The sequence below is a fragment of the Episyrphus balteatus genome, chromosome 3, assembly GCF_945859705.1.
Source record: "Episyrphus balteatus chromosome 3, idEpiBalt1.1, whole genome shotgun sequence".
NCBI lineage: Eukaryota > Metazoa > Arthropoda > Insecta > Diptera > Syrphidae > Episyrphus > Episyrphus balteatus.
In genome coordinates, this window is record NC_079136.1 from 43,941,292 (window position 1) to 43,960,393 (window position 19,102).

At 30.4% G+C, this 19,102-nt stretch overlaps 1 protein-coding gene across 1 annotated transcript in view; it reads left to right on the forward strand.

Moving 5' to 3' along the window:
* LOC129917133 (uncharacterized) overlaps positions 1-16,772 on the forward strand; it is a 61,284-nt gene extending 44,512 nt beyond the window's left edge. The window contains exon 2 of the mRNA XM_055997499.1: positions 16,579-16,772. Coding sequence (XP_055853474.1) covers positions 16,579-16,587 — 9 coding nt within the window. The 3' untranslated portion in view covers positions 16,588-16,772. The remainder of the gene's footprint in view (positions 1-16,578) is intronic.
* Positions 16,773-19,102: the final 2,330 nt, after the last annotated feature.

A 19,102-nucleotide genomic window follows, 5' to 3' on the forward strand; every position in this document is an offset into this window, starting at 1 on the left:
CAAAAAGTTTCGTTGAAATCGAATAAGCAGTTTCGGAGAAAATCGGATTTGAAAAAAACGGTTCTATGGCAGGTACCGTTAATAATGATTTTCAAAAAAAAAATTTCATTAAAAGATAGACCTTAGTTTAAAACTATCATTTGAATTTTTTTAACAAAATCGTTGGGCCGTTTTCGAGATATTTCAATTTTACTAAAATCGGTATATGACAAGTACCGTTAATTTTGGTCCAAAAAAATTAATTCCAAAAATCCCTCTGGAGAGTCGCCAAATAAGGCTACATACCAAGTTTGACATAAATCGGTCCATCCGTTTAGGCTGTAGGTTTGTATACAGACAGACAGACAGACTGACAAACAGACGGACTTCCGGGACCCACTTTTTTGGCATTGTCTACCATCGTAATGTCATGGAAAAGTGTTATCTCAACTTTTTATTTTTACTAATACATAACTTGATATATAGTACCTATATCGCAAGTAAAAACAGCCTTTCATTGAAGGACACATTTAATTTTTAGTTTCCATGAGATATAAAACGTTTATTCGAAAATTTTAAAACTATACTTCGTTTTGGGACCTTTAACGGAATTAAGTACAAATGTTCAGTATTTAAGATGGAAAAAAAAAACTTGTCAAAGAAAAAAACTTTTTGGAGGAAAATACTTTCTATTAGTATGAGATGAGCCGGCATCTCGGTCGGTTGGACCTTAAGAATCGCAACTTGTGAACAATATTTGTTTTCGCAAAACTCCAAACTTAAATTACTTAACTTTTTAGCATTCATCACGAGGTTAAATCCTTATTTGACTGATGTAATGAAATAATTTTACAATTTTACAGATATTTAATGGTTTGTCTGTCCTTAAAAAACAGACTCAAGTTAATCAAAAAGATACCTACAATTTGATATCCGAAGATTTTTGTATTTTAAAATAAATGTCCTTGAAAAACAAAAAATATCTATTCCTCATAGACAATAATTAACCTCAATCTATAAATTGCCTCATTAAGAAATCCTTTTAAAATAAATTGCACGACTGGGGTCGCACGTACTTGCTCTTATGCTTAAAGTAACTATAACGTTAAAGCTTTTTATTCAAGAAATTTAAAATTTGATATTTTGAAGAAATTTCATAAGTTGTATAAAAAAATTAAATTTGTTTTTATAATTAATTAAACTCCATTTTAAATTATCTTAAAAAAAAAACAAATATGCCATTTTATTTGTTGTATAAAAAGGTATTTTTAGAAAAAAATTTTCGAAAATTGTAGGAGCCGTTTTTTAAAAAAATAATTTTTTATGTATAAAAATTTTTGAACATTTTTCAAAAAAAAAGTTGGTATGCCATTTTGAAGAAATAATTAATTTACACATAAAAACTAAATTTCAAAATTTTTCATTGATCCGTTTTCAAAAAATTGATTTTTCAAAAAAAAATTTTGAAATATTTTTTAAAAATCCAAAAATGCGTTTTTTGAAAATTTTCTAAATTTTTAATATTATCTTTACTTACACACATTTGTATAAAAATTTTCATTTAAATCGGGTTAATGTTGTACGAGATATTCAGAAACGAAAAAACCGTTCTATGACAGGTACCGTTAATAACGGTACAAAAAACATTTTTTTTATTTAAAAAGTTGGCTCTTATGTGTAGTACTAAACACAAAAATTTTAATCAAAATCGATAGAGCCGTTTTTGAAAAAAATTAACTTTTCTATTTCCGTTATATGGCAGGTACCGTTAGTTTTGGTCATAAAAAAAAAATTTCAATTTCCCCTCTAGGGAATCACCAAAAACTGCTAACTACCAAGTTTGAAGAAAATCACTTCACTCGTTTAGGCTGCAGCTTCAGATAGAGACAGACAGACAGACAGACAGACAGACAGAATTGCCGGACCCACTTTTTTGGCATTCTCCATCATCGTAATGTCATGTAAAATTGTTATCTCGAGTTCGATTTTTTTTACGAATCCTAAACTTGCCCTTGACAAAGTGAGTAAGTTATCAAATAAGCATCGAGGAGATGATTTTACAAAATTCTGCAAAAAATTAAAAAAAGGTTTGGAAAATGTTTAAAAGCGCGCTCCTGATCCTGCAGAGTTTTTACCCTAACCCCATGTATCTTATTAAAAAAAAATTGTTATAACAGTAAAATCAATGCCAATGCAATCAAAAAGAATTTGTTAATCGTATACCTACCTACATTTGATTTGCTCAGACTAATTTTTTGAGATAAGGCCAAACTTAATTTAGGCTCGAATATTTTAACAAAAATCTTAAAATTGGTTGCATTTCGAAATATTTATAATATTTATTTTTATGAATTTATCGATTTTTTAATAGAGATGTTTTGATAATTGAACAACTTCGCAAAATGCGACCTTGTAGTTATTATAGTTCGATATAAAATATTTGTATTTATTTCAACTACTTCACTTACCCTTTTCATGTTTACCACATTAAATTGGACTTTCCATCCTCAATTGAATTATTATTTTACTTTTTACTTCATTGTAATTCTCAATGTCCGTTTTACAACCCCCATTTCTATTTTGTTAGCTTCCATTTTGCACAAAAAACATCGTTTACATCCTGACTAGTTATTTATAGATCTTTCAAAAGTCTTCTCATAGAATAAAGCTTCAACTTTTTTTCACTTGGTTTCCTGTAGTAATAAAGGTAATGAGTTCCCTGAAGGACTTCTTTTCTTACCCTATCCACTTACTTCTTGTTTGACTGAGTCAAAGGTCAACTATTCTTGCTAAAGCCGTTTAAAAAGAAAATTGGATTGCCTTCAAGAAAAAAAAAAAAAATATAACAAGAAGACAAAAATAGCCCAAAAGAACAAATTTTCATCATTTTGACACACAAAACTCTTCAAATCAACGTCCTCTTTTTATCCATTTATTGCGTGAATTCCAAATGAGTGTCGTATTCCATAATAGCAATTGGAATAAAACTCATTTCTAACTTAGATACACTTTGTTAGATACATTTGTTCTTTTTTGGTATATATTCAACTCAACTTCTACTCTCTACCTATCTACAAACTTTGAACCTTTAAGGCTTATTCATAGAGAATTGGAACAAGAAACAATTTGGTTACATTTTCTTCTCCAATCTCTAATGCCAACCATGGGAAATACCTTAACTACCCTCTATAGGCCTAAGGGTTATATAGCATTCACATGCATTACCTTCAAATGTGGCAGAAAAGTTGATATTAGTTGTTGTTAGATTATATGAAAACTAATAGTGCTCTCTTCTAGTTTTTTTTTTTTTTTCAAGGAAATGAGATTATAGACTCAATCAAGTTCAAGAACGAAAAAAAAAAGAAAAACACAAAATGTCATCAAATAAAAATCAAAGTTAAGAGAGGCTTATATAGTATTTAATGTTGGGTTTATGATTGAATCGTTGTTAAGGTCAAGGGTGGTGTACTATTTTTCTGTCTTTATTAGGTGTGCGTGTTTGTTAAGTTGTAACCTATAACTTTTCAATCTTTATAACGAAAATAATGATCAATTAAAGGATTAGTCCACTCTAGGAGCTTGAAAAAGTTTGTTTTTTTTTAGGATTTTTTTAATTTAAAGAAATGTGTAAGCAAACAAAAAAATGACGATCAAAATAACGTCGAATTGCGAAGCAAAGTGGGGAGGTTGAAAATGTGTAGCTTGCCCATTAGGGTGCTTCAAAAACAATCGAAAATCAGTTTTTTATAAATCGACTTTTTAGCAAATTTCTTTTCATGTTCTTGTAGGAAATTGAACGCTCTACAAAAAGGGCCTTAAACGCTTTTTTCGTTTATCTAACCGTTTAAAAGATATGTATTTGAGGTCCAAAAATTGAGAAAATCTTTAAAAATTAGTTTTTGTTCTTATTTTGTAACAAATTTAAAAGTTATAATAATCAAAAGGACAAGACATATTCTTGTAGGAAACAGATTTTTCGAAAAAAAGGTCTTATAAACTTTTTTCATTAATATATGTAACCATTTGAAACATGTTCGAGGACAAAGTTAAAAAAATATGGGCAATGCCCATACGAATCTCATCGTTTACGCATAATTAACCTTTAAAATGTTTTCAACTTCATTTGCAAACTTTTTTTTTCAATTGAGCTATAATTGTGTATTTATGTCCCTCTGTGAACACAAAAATTATAGACTTATACATACTATTTAAGTAGAACAAAAGTCCATAGTGAAATTTTGGATTTAGGTCACACTAAGGTGGCACGTTTTTAAGAATTTGAGAACAGAAACTTTTACAATTTCAAGATTTTTTTAGGTCAATTTCCAAGTAGCATTTGTGCATAAATAGGAACGATTTCACCTTTTGAAGGGAACCACTTAATAACTATAGCCCAGACAAATTAGACATTCAACCCAGAAAAATTGGTACACAGCATTTAAATGTCGATTAAAGTAAAATGTCAAAAGTCCCCAGAAGTCCCATGAGTGCATAAAAAGCTATTCAAGTTTTAATGTCGAAAATTTAGATTTTTCGTATTTAACGTTGAAACGGGAAAAGCTATAAAAAAAAAGTATATGGATGACTTGTAGGTTTTGCAATTCCCTATAAAAAATGTTGTGATACTTTTTTTTCTACGAGATATGGTTTGATATCGTGGTTTTAAAACGTGTCAAATGTCGAAAATATTTGTTTTTTACCTATTACTCTTAAACTATGAGTCCTATCCAAATGATGTCTTTGAAAAACTGGTAGATAATGTGCTTCTCTATATTATTAAATGTTTTGTTTTTTGTTAAAGTAGTCTTTCAAAAAGAAACAAAAATTTTTGATTTGGTCAAAATTCAAAAATTGCCAATTTGTGTACATAGCTTCTATAATATGACTATAACTATCAAAAAATACCATTTTTTTATAGATACGGATTTTTTTTTTCATTGCATTGTTTTGATTCTTAATGATAATGGATATGAAAACCTTCATGCAAAATTTGGTTGCTCTACCAAAACTATAAAGGGTTTTTCGGTAGTAAGTTTGCAACTGTTATAATAATATGGGTTGACAGATGAAAAACAGGTACAACTTTTTTCATAGACGTCAGATTGCCTTGATTTTTTGGAATCAGCATTAAAAAATACTTCGAAATCATGTACCATATGTGCATATAATACCATTGTCTTTTATTGTTTATTTCGAAAATCTAAATTTCGCGGTTTGAGCCTTAAATCGTGACTTGCGGACATGAGATTTTTCTAGACTCTTGAGGTATGTTATAGAATGCCAAAACGAAGATATTGAGCAAAAAAATTTCTATTAGCATTCATTCCGAGGTTCACCCCTTTTTTCACATTATTTGACTGTATTATATATATTTCAATTTTTTTTTCATTTGGACATAAATCAAAAATATCAGTTTTTTATAATAAACTCTTCTAAAAGGGCAGTTTTTGAAAAATATTTTAAATTTATTTCATAATGTTTTCCATAAAAAAGACTAAGATGTAGGTACTTTTTCATAGCTGCCATCGTTTAGAAGATATTAGCTTTCAGAGGGAGGTCTATACAAAAAAATCACGTATTTTGTATTTTATCCGTAAACAGTTAAGTGTATCGTAAAGCCTGGAACAAAATCGCATACAGCTGAAAACTTACACAGAGTATTGAAATATCGATAAAAGTAAAATGTCGAAAATCCTATGTGTGCATAAAAAGTTATTCAAGGTTAAATGTCGAAAATAAAAGACAAAACACACGAAGACTTTTGTAAAAAGTGTCCTAAGGTATTCCCCTCTCCCCTACTATAATATAATATTTTTTTGAAACGAAAAGGGTCAGTTATATGATGTTTAAAATTTATTTTTCCGTATTTATTTGAAAATTTGACCTTTTTTAAGTAGAAAATGTAGGTATCAGGTAGTGTATTGAAAATGTGGGACACCGTGGCGTATACGTACTATTTTTTTTTTTTTTTTTTAATTTGAAAAACTTAAAGTCTGGCAGCCTCATGTTATTTCTGTAAACGAATAACTTGGGTCAAAACCTATAGTTCAGCTAGATTAGAATTCTAAGCCATTTAAATTACAAAGAGTTTTCCCATCAGGGCAAAACAAAATATTACAGTTTTAAAAATGAGTAAAAAACAATTTATTGATTCTCCTTCTATATTGATTATATTGAATAATGACTCTATGCTGGGGATATTATTTCTATTTCACTTACAAAAAATCCAAACTTTCAACCACGAATTTTAAATCTTATCTTAATTAGTCCTTAAAAAGACCTTTCGTAACTAAAATAATGCGTACGTACGTTTAATCCTTTCTCAATGGAAGTTTTTATTTGGAAACACTTCATTTTCCACATTACAAGCACAAGTTGGTTTTAAGCTCGTTCGCATTTATAACATCCGAAGTGCTTCACCTATATCCAACTCCTTACCCATTTCCCTTAAAAACTTTTATACTTCTACTCCTATTTTCTGTTTAAGGCCTCCACAACACACTTACGCCCAACAGCATATAATATTTGAAACATTAAAATTGTGTTATTACTTAATTAAGGCTTCCGGGAGTCCCTAAAATATGCAACTAAGCAAATTAACTTCGAGAATGTATTATCCTACTCTAAAGTATTTCATTCCTGGATCCTATGCTGCTGGTAGAAACTTTTCCTAAGAACCGAATAGAGTTTTCTTATATGAACAGAGCAGCAGAAGCACATTCGTTACACACATACTTTTCTAAACATCCTATCTAGCATCTATTTAAGGTTTTGCAAACTCGCATGTCTATATAATGTGGAATCCATATAGTTTCTCATACATACCGCAAAACAGGAGAGCTTGTAGGATTCCCGGACCCCGGTACTATTAACTGGTAAAACATTGAAAACACAGGTAGTTTACCACTGTTTCTTCCGTTTATGTTATATAAATGAGTTTGTGTGTAAGTGTGTTGGTTTTTAGTAAACTTATGCGTATTCTCTAGTTAGTTTAGTTTGTCCTCTCATGATAACATGTTCTCTTCTCGAGAAGCTCTAAGGGATGAGGAATTGGTATACAGAGAAGAAGAAGCTCCATAAATTTTGTAGTTTCACGAAAACTTTCACTACAGAAATTTATTATTTGCTTCGCTAGAAGTATGTGTGTAATAGTAACGTAGATAAATGGCTTGGATATGGATAGAAAATTTTATTTAGCTTGGTTTAGTTAGAACCCAGTTGCAACTTGCAAGTATAGTTGCTATTGGGGTGGATTCTATACTATACATAAATATTGTGGAACGCGTTAATACACAGCCCCTAGATTTTATTCTCTGCGTGTTAGGGCCTCAAACTTTATGCAGATGTGACCACAAAAGCTACCACGGCTTAAAAATTTTGCTTTGATTGCAAACGAGTGTGTCTACAATAGTTTTGGGACAATCGAGGATAAGTTGAATGTTTGGTAAATGTATGGCTTATGGCTTAGTTTTTAAAGGAATACCTTTAAAATCAGAGAATACAAATCAAATAGGTAAATTCCATTTATTTATGACCGAAAACTGTGTGCTGAAATGGTAATCTAATGGGATTATATTAATTTTTAGTGTCTTCTACTTTGCAAGACCTATAGATTTTCTAGACTTATCCGAATGTTAGCAACTCAGCAGTTTTTAAGTATATTAATACAATCTCATTTTATGTGCCTTGTTATAATCCACATCGGTGTCGAATGATATGGCCAGAAAAACGGCCATGTGCAGACATAAGTACTGAAACAGGAGTCCGTGAGCTCTAAAAATATTAAAACAGAAAAGAAGGGACAAGCGATCCGATCGGTACTAATGAGATTATCTGTGCCAAAAGTAAGGTTTGAAAACTTTATTAGATTTTAGATGGCGTAAAAAAGGGTATTTATATATGCAGTTTGTCAATCAGTGATTCTGAAAAGAAAAATGCGCCAAGCTAATAATTAGGTACCGATGATAGATTACATTCCGGTGCTAGGCAGAAAAATTCATTCCACTTTGACGATGACAAAATAACCAACCTTCAAAAAGTGCTTAAGATCTACATACAGTCCGTAGCACTTATATAGCTTCAACCATTGTACTCTTAAGGATCATGTTTTTTCTGCACTTTTTCGTTGAAAACTAAAAGTAACTTTAACTAAGCAGCAAAAAAAAACACAAAGGTCTCAAAGATTTAAACAAGTTTTACTTGATTTCTTGAAAATAACTGTGTTTTACTACAAGCTACATACACAATGTAAAATTTTAAAACTTCAGAAATATCTCAAAATACCTGTGGAGAGTTCGAAATTTCGACATGGTTGGCTTTAAAAAATTCTAATTTTTTTTTTAGGCATCGTAGAAATATGATTGAAGCGTCATATAAAAGGTGAAATAATAAACTTTCAGATGATATAAAATTTATAACAAGTACTCATATAAAAAATGGATTTAATGGTGTTAGAAGAAAAAAAGTTTGATTTTTTCAATAAGTATGGATTTATTCTTTCAAAAAAAATATTATAGATACTTAAAAAAGTATAATATTTTTTAAAAGAATAAAGCCATATTTAAATTTTTACAATGCGTAAAGGGTTTAAAAATAATTTATTGAAAACATTCATTTTTCAAGAAAAAGTGAAAAAAATCATATAAAAAATTGGTATAATGAGAAAAATAAAATGCACGACTGGGGCCGCACGTACTTGCTCTTGCAGTTCAAAGCACTTTTATGTTAGCTTACTTGTAGATTATAAGAGCTGCCTCTATATACATTTTTAAGAAATTTGATTGATGTAGGGGAAGAGCCGGCATGGAGGTTAAATAAATTAGTTAGTTAGTTAAATAATTTTTTTTTTATTTGACTTAACTTTTTTGAGAAAAACTAAGAATGCAATTTTACTGCAATTACTTTGAATATTACGTATGCAAAATTTTATCAAAATCATTAGAGCCATTTTTGAGAAAATTGCAATAACTCCATAATGATGTACGGAAGAGCCGACATCCGCGATTTAAAAAAAATATAATGACCATATTTCCACTATCCGTATTTTTTGAGAAAAACTAAAAACGCAGTTATGTTAGAACTATATACAGCATTACGTGTGTTAAATTCAATCAAAATCGTTAGAGCCGTTTTCGAGAAATTTGCAATAACTCGAAAATTTTGTATGGGGGGTATACGTTCTAAGCGAGATATTAAAAAACAAAAAAAAACCAACCTTGGAAATTACGAAATAAACATCCATACCAAATTTCAAGAAAATCCATCAACCCGTTTAGGCTGTAGCTACTTGTACAGATGGACGCACGGACGCACAGACCGACGGACGTCATGATGAAACCCACTTTTTTGGACTTCTCCATCATCGTAATGTTAGTTTTGATTAAAACCTCGAATTTTTTTTTTGACACGAAACCAATACTTGCCCTATTGAGCAAGTAAAAATAGGTATTTTTTAGCATAATTTATGATAGGATTCAAAAAGTTTTTCCGGTTTTCTACAAACAGATATATGTAAATATGTAAGGTTTAAATCTTTAGCCTAAGTACCTACTTTAGTACCTATAAGATTTATTATCATATTATTTTTGTACAAGAAAATTTACAAATAAATAATTTTAAGATCTATTTTTTAACAAAAGCACACAACCTGTTTTCTTATCACGTTATCAAGTAAAATTATCTTCCGTAAACTGACTTTACAGACAACCGCTTTTTAACTTTGGCTTTCTGACCACGTTTTGTGAGAATCGGGGCAGTATGTATCTTATTTAAAAACGATTTGAAGGACTTCAATACTATCCTAAGATTAACCTATAGTCCATTCCAATATACTTTTATTCGATGGCAATCATTTCTTTGATCCCGACAAAAACAGAATCATAAAGCTTTAATATTCCTGTGCTATCTTCAATGAAGCCTTTTGACTCAAAGAAGTAACACTTTTCGCTTCGTCAAGTTCAAATACCTACTTCATATAAACTTTTAAAATCCCAAAATCTCTACCCAAGGAAACTCTTAACTTAAAGAAGTCACTGTTTTTACTTCGTGATGCTCTAATACTTCAAGGCTTTTGTTTATACAATTCAACTTGTCGTTCAAAAACACTTTGTAAAATCTTTTTTTTTTAACACTCTTTGCGTACCTATTATGCAAAAAAGAACCGGCAGATTTGGATTCGGTGATAGGAGACATTTACCTAAGATCCTGCCATCTCAGAGTTAGATTTTTTTTTTACTTTTCAAACCCTTAATTATGATTGAAAAAAATAGTTTAAAGTTCAACAAAAAATTACCTTATTATTATGTTAATTAAACAAATAATATCAAACTATTTAATCCCATAAACACAAGTGTTTCCCCTTTCCGTTTTGCGATATCTCTATGTCATATTCTCAATAGCTGATATAATACCTATATGATGCACTGTCAAAATACATAATCGTATTATCTATTCAAATGAGCGAGCGGCGCGCGGTGTGAGCTGCTTTATTAACGTAATCCTCATAAACTTAAACTGTATTTTAAATCGAATTGAACATTTCTGAGAGCCAACGAAGCATTTAGTTATGTCACAAATTTACAAGGCTCAATTAAAGGCAATTTTGAAACTTTGTCCCTTTGAATCATCTTAATTATATATCCATCCACTCAGCCATACTCCCTCTCTCACTCTCTTTCTCTCTCTTGAGATCTTCTTACAAGAAAATGTGTCCGCCAAAGTTTCATTACTCGCTTTCACGAACTAATTTAAGCAAATCTGAATGAGACCAACCTCAAAGTTCTCCTTTTCTCCCACCACCACCATCATCATCATCATCTTCTTCATCATCATCATCATCATCATCATTCCCATCATCATCCTGATCTTGATGCCTCGAGTTCCTCTCCACAGACTACAACTTTAATCCTATTCAAATGAAACCTTTTCAAGGAATTTTCAGATGCATCCAAGCATTCCTCATCGCATCTCACAGTATCCGAGCATGCATGTTTGATTCTCACGCTTCTCATCGTCGTCATCGTCTTCTACTTCATCGTCCTTCTTTACCACCGATGTCGTCATCATCATCATCATGTATATATTGGTAGCCATAGCGAAATGCAACATATTCTACATTTCTATATGATAGCAATGGCATGGTATGTTGCGGTGTGGTGATGTGGATGGTTTGGTATAGTGTGCAGAGTACAAGCCTCTCATAAATAATAAACCTTTTGCTTACCGCAGAAATCTAATTATATGACATTTTGCCGGTTAAAGGAAACTCTGTCGAACACTCCATTGCCACAAAACTTTTAAATCTAATTTGACTGCCAGAGAGAGAGAAGATGTCGAAAACGAGTGCTTCGACTTTCAAGAACACGACATCTTTTGAGAGGGATGCTTCATGTTCACCACAAGAAAACGAAAAAAAAAATAAAATAAAATAAGGATAAAAGGATAAAAGGGTTTCCTTAGAACTTATCGATTCAACTTTAAATGAAACATGTTCTTTTTGTCGTCACCTACCTGCCAGTGCTACAACACCGCCCTCTTCTCTCTAGTTCTGTTACCCACAAAAGTCGGATCATAGCCCAGTCGGGATGTACAAAAAATTAAGCTGAAATGGAAATAATTAGATCGTGCAATTTTTTTTCATAGGACGGTAGAGGGGATCACTGAGAGCTTAAAACCAGTTTTTCGGGAAAATCGACCTTGTGCTTAAGCCGCCATCTTGGATTAAAGGTAAAACACGTTTTAGTGAATAACTCGGCCATTTTTGATTTTTGACAAAAATTATATATGTAAAACTTGTAGAAAATTTTATTTTCTATAACTTTTGTCTTAATAAATTTTTCTATATGACCCATATATTTCGAGTTAATTTGAAAAAACTATACCCCTACTCAGCTTAAACTTTATACCCGCTTTGATTATAGATTTTAAGATCAACGCAATATGGGAGTGTTTTTATATGTTTTTGGGGATGATAAATCTAGCTGCAATGTTAGTTTTTACAAATCCATAAAATTTTATAAACAAAAGGAACTATCTCAAAATCGGTAAGTGTCGTTTTAAACAAAATTAGTAAATATTATAATTGATGTCTAGCAAGACAAGCAAGTCTTTGAATTTTTCAGATCGGTTCATTAATGCCTGAGATATGACCAATTGTTTATAACTCACTCTCTCTCTTTTAAGCTTTTATTATAAACAATTGGTCATATCTCAGGCATTAATGAACCGATCTGAAAAATTCAAAGACTTGCTTGTCTTGCTAGACATCAATTATAATATTTACTAATTTTGTTTAAAACGACACTTACCGATTTTGAGATAGTTCCTTTTGTTTATAAAATTTTATGGATTTGTAAAAACTAACATTGCAGCTAGATTTATCATCCCCAAAAACATATAAAAACACTCCCATATTGCGTTGATCTTAAAATCTATAATCAAAGCGGGTATAAAGTTTAAGCTGAGTAGGGGTATAGTTTTTTCAAATTAACTCGAAATATATGGGTCATATAGAAAAATTTATTAAGACAAAAGTTATAGAAAATAAAATTTTCTACAAGTTTTATATATATAATTTTTGTCAATAATCAAAAATGGCCGAGTTATTCACTAAAACGTGTTTTACCTTTAATCCAAGATGGCGGCTTAAGCACAAGGTCGATTTTCCCGAAAAACTGGTTTTAAGCTCTCAGTGATCCCCTCTACCGTCCTATGAAAAAAAATTGCACGATCTAATTTTTTCCATTTGAAATGTTTAATTCTCCTGGGCTATCAAATTAGTTTCGAGTTTTGGAATTCAAAAGTCTTCTTCTTTTATTTGTCCTTATCTGTGAAGATGTGTAGATAGTTGAGGGAATGCAAAACGAACATCTTATCGACAAACGTTGCCTTATGTTATGAGGGTGCAGGAGAAATTATATGGGGGCATTCTTGAAAATATTTAATTTGCTGGTGTTGGAAAAGCGTCTTAAGAGAGAGTTATTGTTGAATTGAAATCATATTAGTTAATTTTACAGCTCTCCTATAGACCTACCTCGAACAGCATGCGGTTCCAATCACCACCAGATTTGGTACACAGTTTAGTCTGATGCACGATAATGCATGCTAGAGTGGTTTGAGAATATCTTCAAGATTTTAACATGCCAGCTTTGGATTGACCAGACCACACAGAAATCCGGACTTAAATTCAACAGAACATGTCTAGGAAATGTTGAGGAGATGCATTCGCGACCGAAATCCACCTCCAAGCTGTCTTGATCAACTGAAAAGATACATCAAAATCTTCACAAGTTAATTCGTGGAACGAAACGACGACTCCAAGTTGCCATATGCGCTAGAGGAGACAATGGGCAGGTTCAGAAACGTTAGGGACTAAATATTTAGGTAATTTCTCTTCCTCTGATTGGTCAACTGTCAAAAAAAAATCCTTCCAATTTAGGTAATTTTATTGGAAGGCTGACTGGAAAGTTAGGCAAGAAATTTGTCCCTAACAAATTAGGAAAGTTTTTTTGTCAACATAACAGCTGATTGTTTTTAATTAAAGAATTACGGTAGCAGAATTAAATTTATTTGTGTGAAAAACGTGTAAAAAGTGCATTATCGGTTATAATTAATATTATTTATTTATTATTATTTGGTGTCTGCCGCATACGATCTCTTAAATTCTCGAGTAAATTTCGAAATTTAACAATAATGGCGTATCCAAACTTATTTAGTCAATTTACTCAAATTTCCGTTCAGAAAATGACGTTACCTAAATATTTAGTTCCTAATGGGCAGGTTCAGAAACGTTAGGGACTAAATATTTAGGTAATTTATCGGCCTCTGATTGGTCAACTGTCAAAAAAAAACCTTCCAATTTAGGTAATTTTACTGGAAAGTTAGGCAAGAAAATTTTCCCTAAAAATTTAGGAAAGTTTTTTTTGTCAACATGACAGATGATTGTTTTTAATTACAACAGAATTTAATCTATTTGTGTCATAAACGTGTAAAAAGTGCATTATCGGTTATAATTAATAATATTTATTAATTAAAGTAAAGTGAAATTTATTGTCTGCCCCACATGATCTGTAAAACTCTCAAGTAAATTTCAAAACTTGACAATAATGGCGTATCCAAACTAATTTAGTCAATTTTCTCAAATTTCCGTTCAGAAAATGATGTTGCCTAAATATCTAGTCCCTAATATTTCCTGAACGTGCCGTATTGGAAAGAACTGTCACTTACTTCCATTTATTTAAATTTTATTTTTTAAAAAACAAAAATTATTTTAATATCAGTTTTCAGACCTTGAATTGCTAAATTTGGTTCATCTTTTTTTGGTTGGTAATACTGTTGTGGTTTAGCATATTTTCAACTTGATAAACTTTAAGCAAGCACAAAAAAAAAATAAACCAAAGAATTTTAAAGCCATTTTAAATAAGATACAGAAGTATAACTAAAGAAGAACATTAAAGAATGGGTTTTTGGTTTAAAAAAAGGATTAAGCCCAATATTGTAGGTGTTGGTATTTTTGTATTATTTGTTTGGTATTTTAAGAATTTTTTTTTAAACTACCCCTCTTCCATACATACCTGTTTTTTACCAACTAACACGATCTGATAAGGAAAAAACCATATAATATTCTTCAAACGTATCAAAGTTCCCTTACTTTGGACTTAAAAAGTGTACCAAACTTTTGGAAAGTTTAAATTATTCAAATTTTATGGTGACAAAAAATTATGGACTGAGAACAAAGCCAAAAACTAATAAAATACAAAATTAAAATAACCAGGATTTAAGCTTTTCTAACACACTTTTTTCAGATCTGAAAAAAAAAACATCCTTCTTGTATTTCGTTCTCCTAATTAATAATTACTTTTTATCAATAATTGTTGAAAATATTAAAAACTATAGATACTTCATAATTCATAAAAACAGAATATTTTTAAATAGTACGTATACGCCACAGTGACCTCCAAATATGTTTATTTTATTGTTTGTACGTAGCTACACAGTTTCCTCTTTTATTTATTGTTTTTAAGGACGAGGAGTGCATGTAGCAGTTGTATAATAGAAAAACCAACTCTAAACTCCAAGCCATTGCTTGAATATTTAAGGATAATTCAATAATGTACATGTTCATTGTGAGAAACCGACGAAGTTATGAATACCAGAGTTATGAGCGACAGAGTTACACGCGTCAAAGTTACGCAAAACCGAAGTTACGAAAAGCCGAAGCTATGAAAGACCGAAGTTATGAAACACCTAAATTATGAAAAACCACCAAAGCAATGAAACGTGGTTTTTGGGTTGGCAAGAACAAAATTTTATGGGACGGGGGTGTCTATTCCCCTCCATTTAGCCGGGAGGGGGGATTTCCTAAAAAAATTACTTAATATGGAAAAAAATATTTAAAATCAACGGTTACGCCAAAAGTAACGTACTGTATGTTTTTGGACAGCCAAAAACTGAACGCGCGTAACTTTGTCGCTCATAACTATGGTATTCATAACTCCGTTACCATTTCGTTCATTGTTCATATTTATCATCAATATATAATTTGAGTAACTACCATTTCTGATATTTTTTAAGTTAATAAACAAATAAATTTGATGCTAGATGAATCCATAGAGGAAGGAATACCTAGAGAGCCGACTCGTACCCCCCTTACCTAAAACACCCGCAAATTTAATTTCAGATAATCTCTCTTATTTTTCTCTTGTTTTCCTATCTGTGAATACGTGTGAAAAGTACAATTCGTTTAATACCTTCCTTTCACCAGTAGATGTCCTCACAAATTTTGAATTTAAACATGATTTTGGTTTGTACATGAACTTGAATAGCTCAAATAGCTCACTCCAGACACCCACCTTTCAATAAATATGTACATAAATAAAAAAAAAGGTTCGTGTTTTGAGTTTATTATATTATTTTTTTATGAATTTATTTCCTACTGAGCACTTAAATTGTTTTTAATTGTTTTGAGCTCAACTCCACAGTTGAATGTGTTGGTGCCATTTAAAATGCACGGGAAAACTACCACATATAAGCACTGTGGAGTTTTTCCTCTCATTGCAGCTTGTAGGGTGGAAGAGAAAAACCAACCGAAGTCGCGTCTCTAGGTATTCCTTCCTCTATGATTTTTGTGTGCGTGTAAATCATTTCCAAGAATGAAGGCGGTCTGTAAGTTTGAACTTCTTAAGAGATGCACTTACTATGTATTCCTACACCGAAAAAAAAAATTTGATAATAACAGCTATCAAATTAACATTTTTCAGTGACAAAAGTCGTCCAACAATTAAAATATCAATTTTGATATTTTATCATATCATTTTGACATTTTTTAATTTCAGGTGGGATAGTGAAAATTTCACTTTGACAATCAAAATATCATTTTGACATTTTTTTAAGTTTAAGTGGATAGTGAAAATTTCACTTTGACAATTAAAATATCAATGTTGACTAGATTTTACGTTTTAGTTTATTATAATGAAACCTATTTCTTTCCTTTTCATTTTTATTATTTTTATTATTTTAAGAATTTTCTTTCTTTTTTTCAAAACATTACTAAAAGGGAATATTCTTTACAAAATAATGGTGATATTATTTTTTCTATTATAGGTACGGTGACCATCCGTCCCGGTTTACCCGGGACTGTCCCGTATTTCTACAGCTTGTCCCGGGTTTTTATTTAAGAAACCCGGGACGTATAAGTGTCCCGTATTTTGTAATTTGTCCCGTGATTGTCCCGTATTTGCACATTCTCTGATTTTTGTATACAATATTTTAAAAACTTTGTACGGAAAACAAGAAAACAGTGGTTGGAAATTAAATTTTTTCTAGTACGCTGCTGAAGCAAAACGAAAAATTTTCTAAGTCTCCAAAGTAAAAAAACCGATTAAAAACTCTTTATATATTCTAGCACAGGTAAGAATTTCGTTGCCTAAGCTGCGTACTGTGCAACGAAAAGCAAAATTTTCGTTTACGATTTCGTTGTGCTGGTTTTTTATGAAAATTTTCGTTTTGCCTCTAGTTTAAGGTTTTAGTTTTTTTTTTAAATGTTCGTCAATTATTTAGTTCCAGCTTCTGTTTGTCAGGTTAGTACACCAGGAAAAATGTTTTCGAATAAAGAACAACATAATGGAAGAGTAAAGAACCCATATAAGTTTCAAAACTAAGGACATGTTAAAAGTTTTCTTAAGGTAGAATTTCAAAACCATTTTTTATATAAAAATAAGTTTCAAAACTTTTAAGGACATGTTAAAAGTTTTCTTAAGGTAGAATTTCAAAACCATTTTTTATATAAAAATGTTAAAAAACAGATCTTCCGATTTTGACTAAAAAATATTTTTAAAAAACCATTTTCTTGATTTCTGATTTCGTAAACGCCTTAAATGATTTCAACAAAAACGCTCCCATAAAATCGTTTAGGAAATCTTAATATCAAAAAAAGGAAAAACTATGAAAACTCATTTAAAAATATTTTAATTTTTTTTTGAAAAATCAATATTTTCAAAACGATCCAACGAATTTTTTTTAGCCGTCCCGGGTTTGGCTTTCAGAAATATGGTCACCGTAATTATAGGTGATATAATTGTTTTGTTATTTTCTCCCAAACTATGTGAAGTAAAATCTTAGTGCCGATCAAATTATCTCAGTAAATCATACATTTTACTTCGAAAAAACACAAAGCGCCTTTAAATAAGTACACATTAAGAATTTTTTATTTAATATTTTTCAATAATTTGGAATGAGAAATTGATATGAAAAAATGATAATAAAATATCAAAAAAAATTTCCAAAATTTGACATTTAAATATCATCCTGATAATAAAAATGTTGTTTTAACATTTTAAATATCATAAAACACATTTTATAGAGCATTTTTGGCTGATATTTAAAAAATGTTAATTTGATATTTAAAAAATGTTAAATTGATATTGGTTTTTTTTTCGGTGTAACAATGATATACAGTAAAACCCGGATAAGTACCTCACCTTAAATGCACCATTTTGACAGGCACTAAAGCGGGTAAGGTACTTACAAGAACCCGCTTAAGTGCTTATAGGCACTTATCTCTATATTTATTAAATAATAAAAAAAAAAAAATTTGATGACTAAAAACATAATCTTCACAAAACAAAATTACTTTGAAAGTTCAAAATAGCTAACTAGTTAATTTCTACCTTTAGTAGAATTTTTGAATTTAAAGCGGTTTAGGAAACGAAGTTTTTCTTACAGTTCAAACTTGTTTCAAATGTGTACTTAAAAGAATGTTTTGCAAGTAAATTCAATTATAAGTATTTGAAAAGCCAGGCAATTTAGCGGGGAAGGCAGTTAAGCGAAAGGTACTTAAAAGATGAATTTTATATGGAAAAAATCCTTAAAATTTTGGTTCTAAAAAAACAAAGGTACTTATGCGGGTTAGGCACTTAAGCGAGAGGCACTTATCCGGGTTTTACTGTATATTCTTTGTGAGGTGAGGATGGATTTGAAACCAGAACTTCGGGTGTGACAATCCATCGCACATATTTTTTTATTTCATTTATTTAATGTGTCAAAAAGTCATACATTAAAAATTCTACAATATCGCAACAAGAGAAAACTTAAATTAGCTGCGTTCCTTTGGAAATATTTATCTACTTTTTAGTACTTAAAACTGCTTTGAACTACTTTTTCAATATAGCAAAGTAGTTCAAAGTAGTTTTAAGTACTAAAAAGTAAATAAATATTTCCAAAGGAACGCAGCTAATAAAAGGTAATTTAATAAAAATTGCCAAATGAATATCAAAATTAAATCGATAGAAATTAAAAAAAAAAATCTTAGAATTCTATAGAATTTCTAGCTCAAATGAACAGGCTTGTTTTGTGCTACACTTAGTTCAAAACTTAGAGAATTAGCTTCTTTTTTACAGTTGTTGGGATTAAAGTGTCGAAAACTCATTATTGAAATTTATTGCTAGATTTTGCTAGAAAATGTTAAGTTTATTTGCCTTTTACATTATCAAAATTTGAAAAACGTGCATTATATTTTTTTTTTGTTAAGAGTAATTTTTCTTAATTGTTATTAGATAAAAATGGTGTATAGATAATACATGTGACAAAAAAAAAACAACTAAAAATATTAAATTTGAAGTAGGCACTT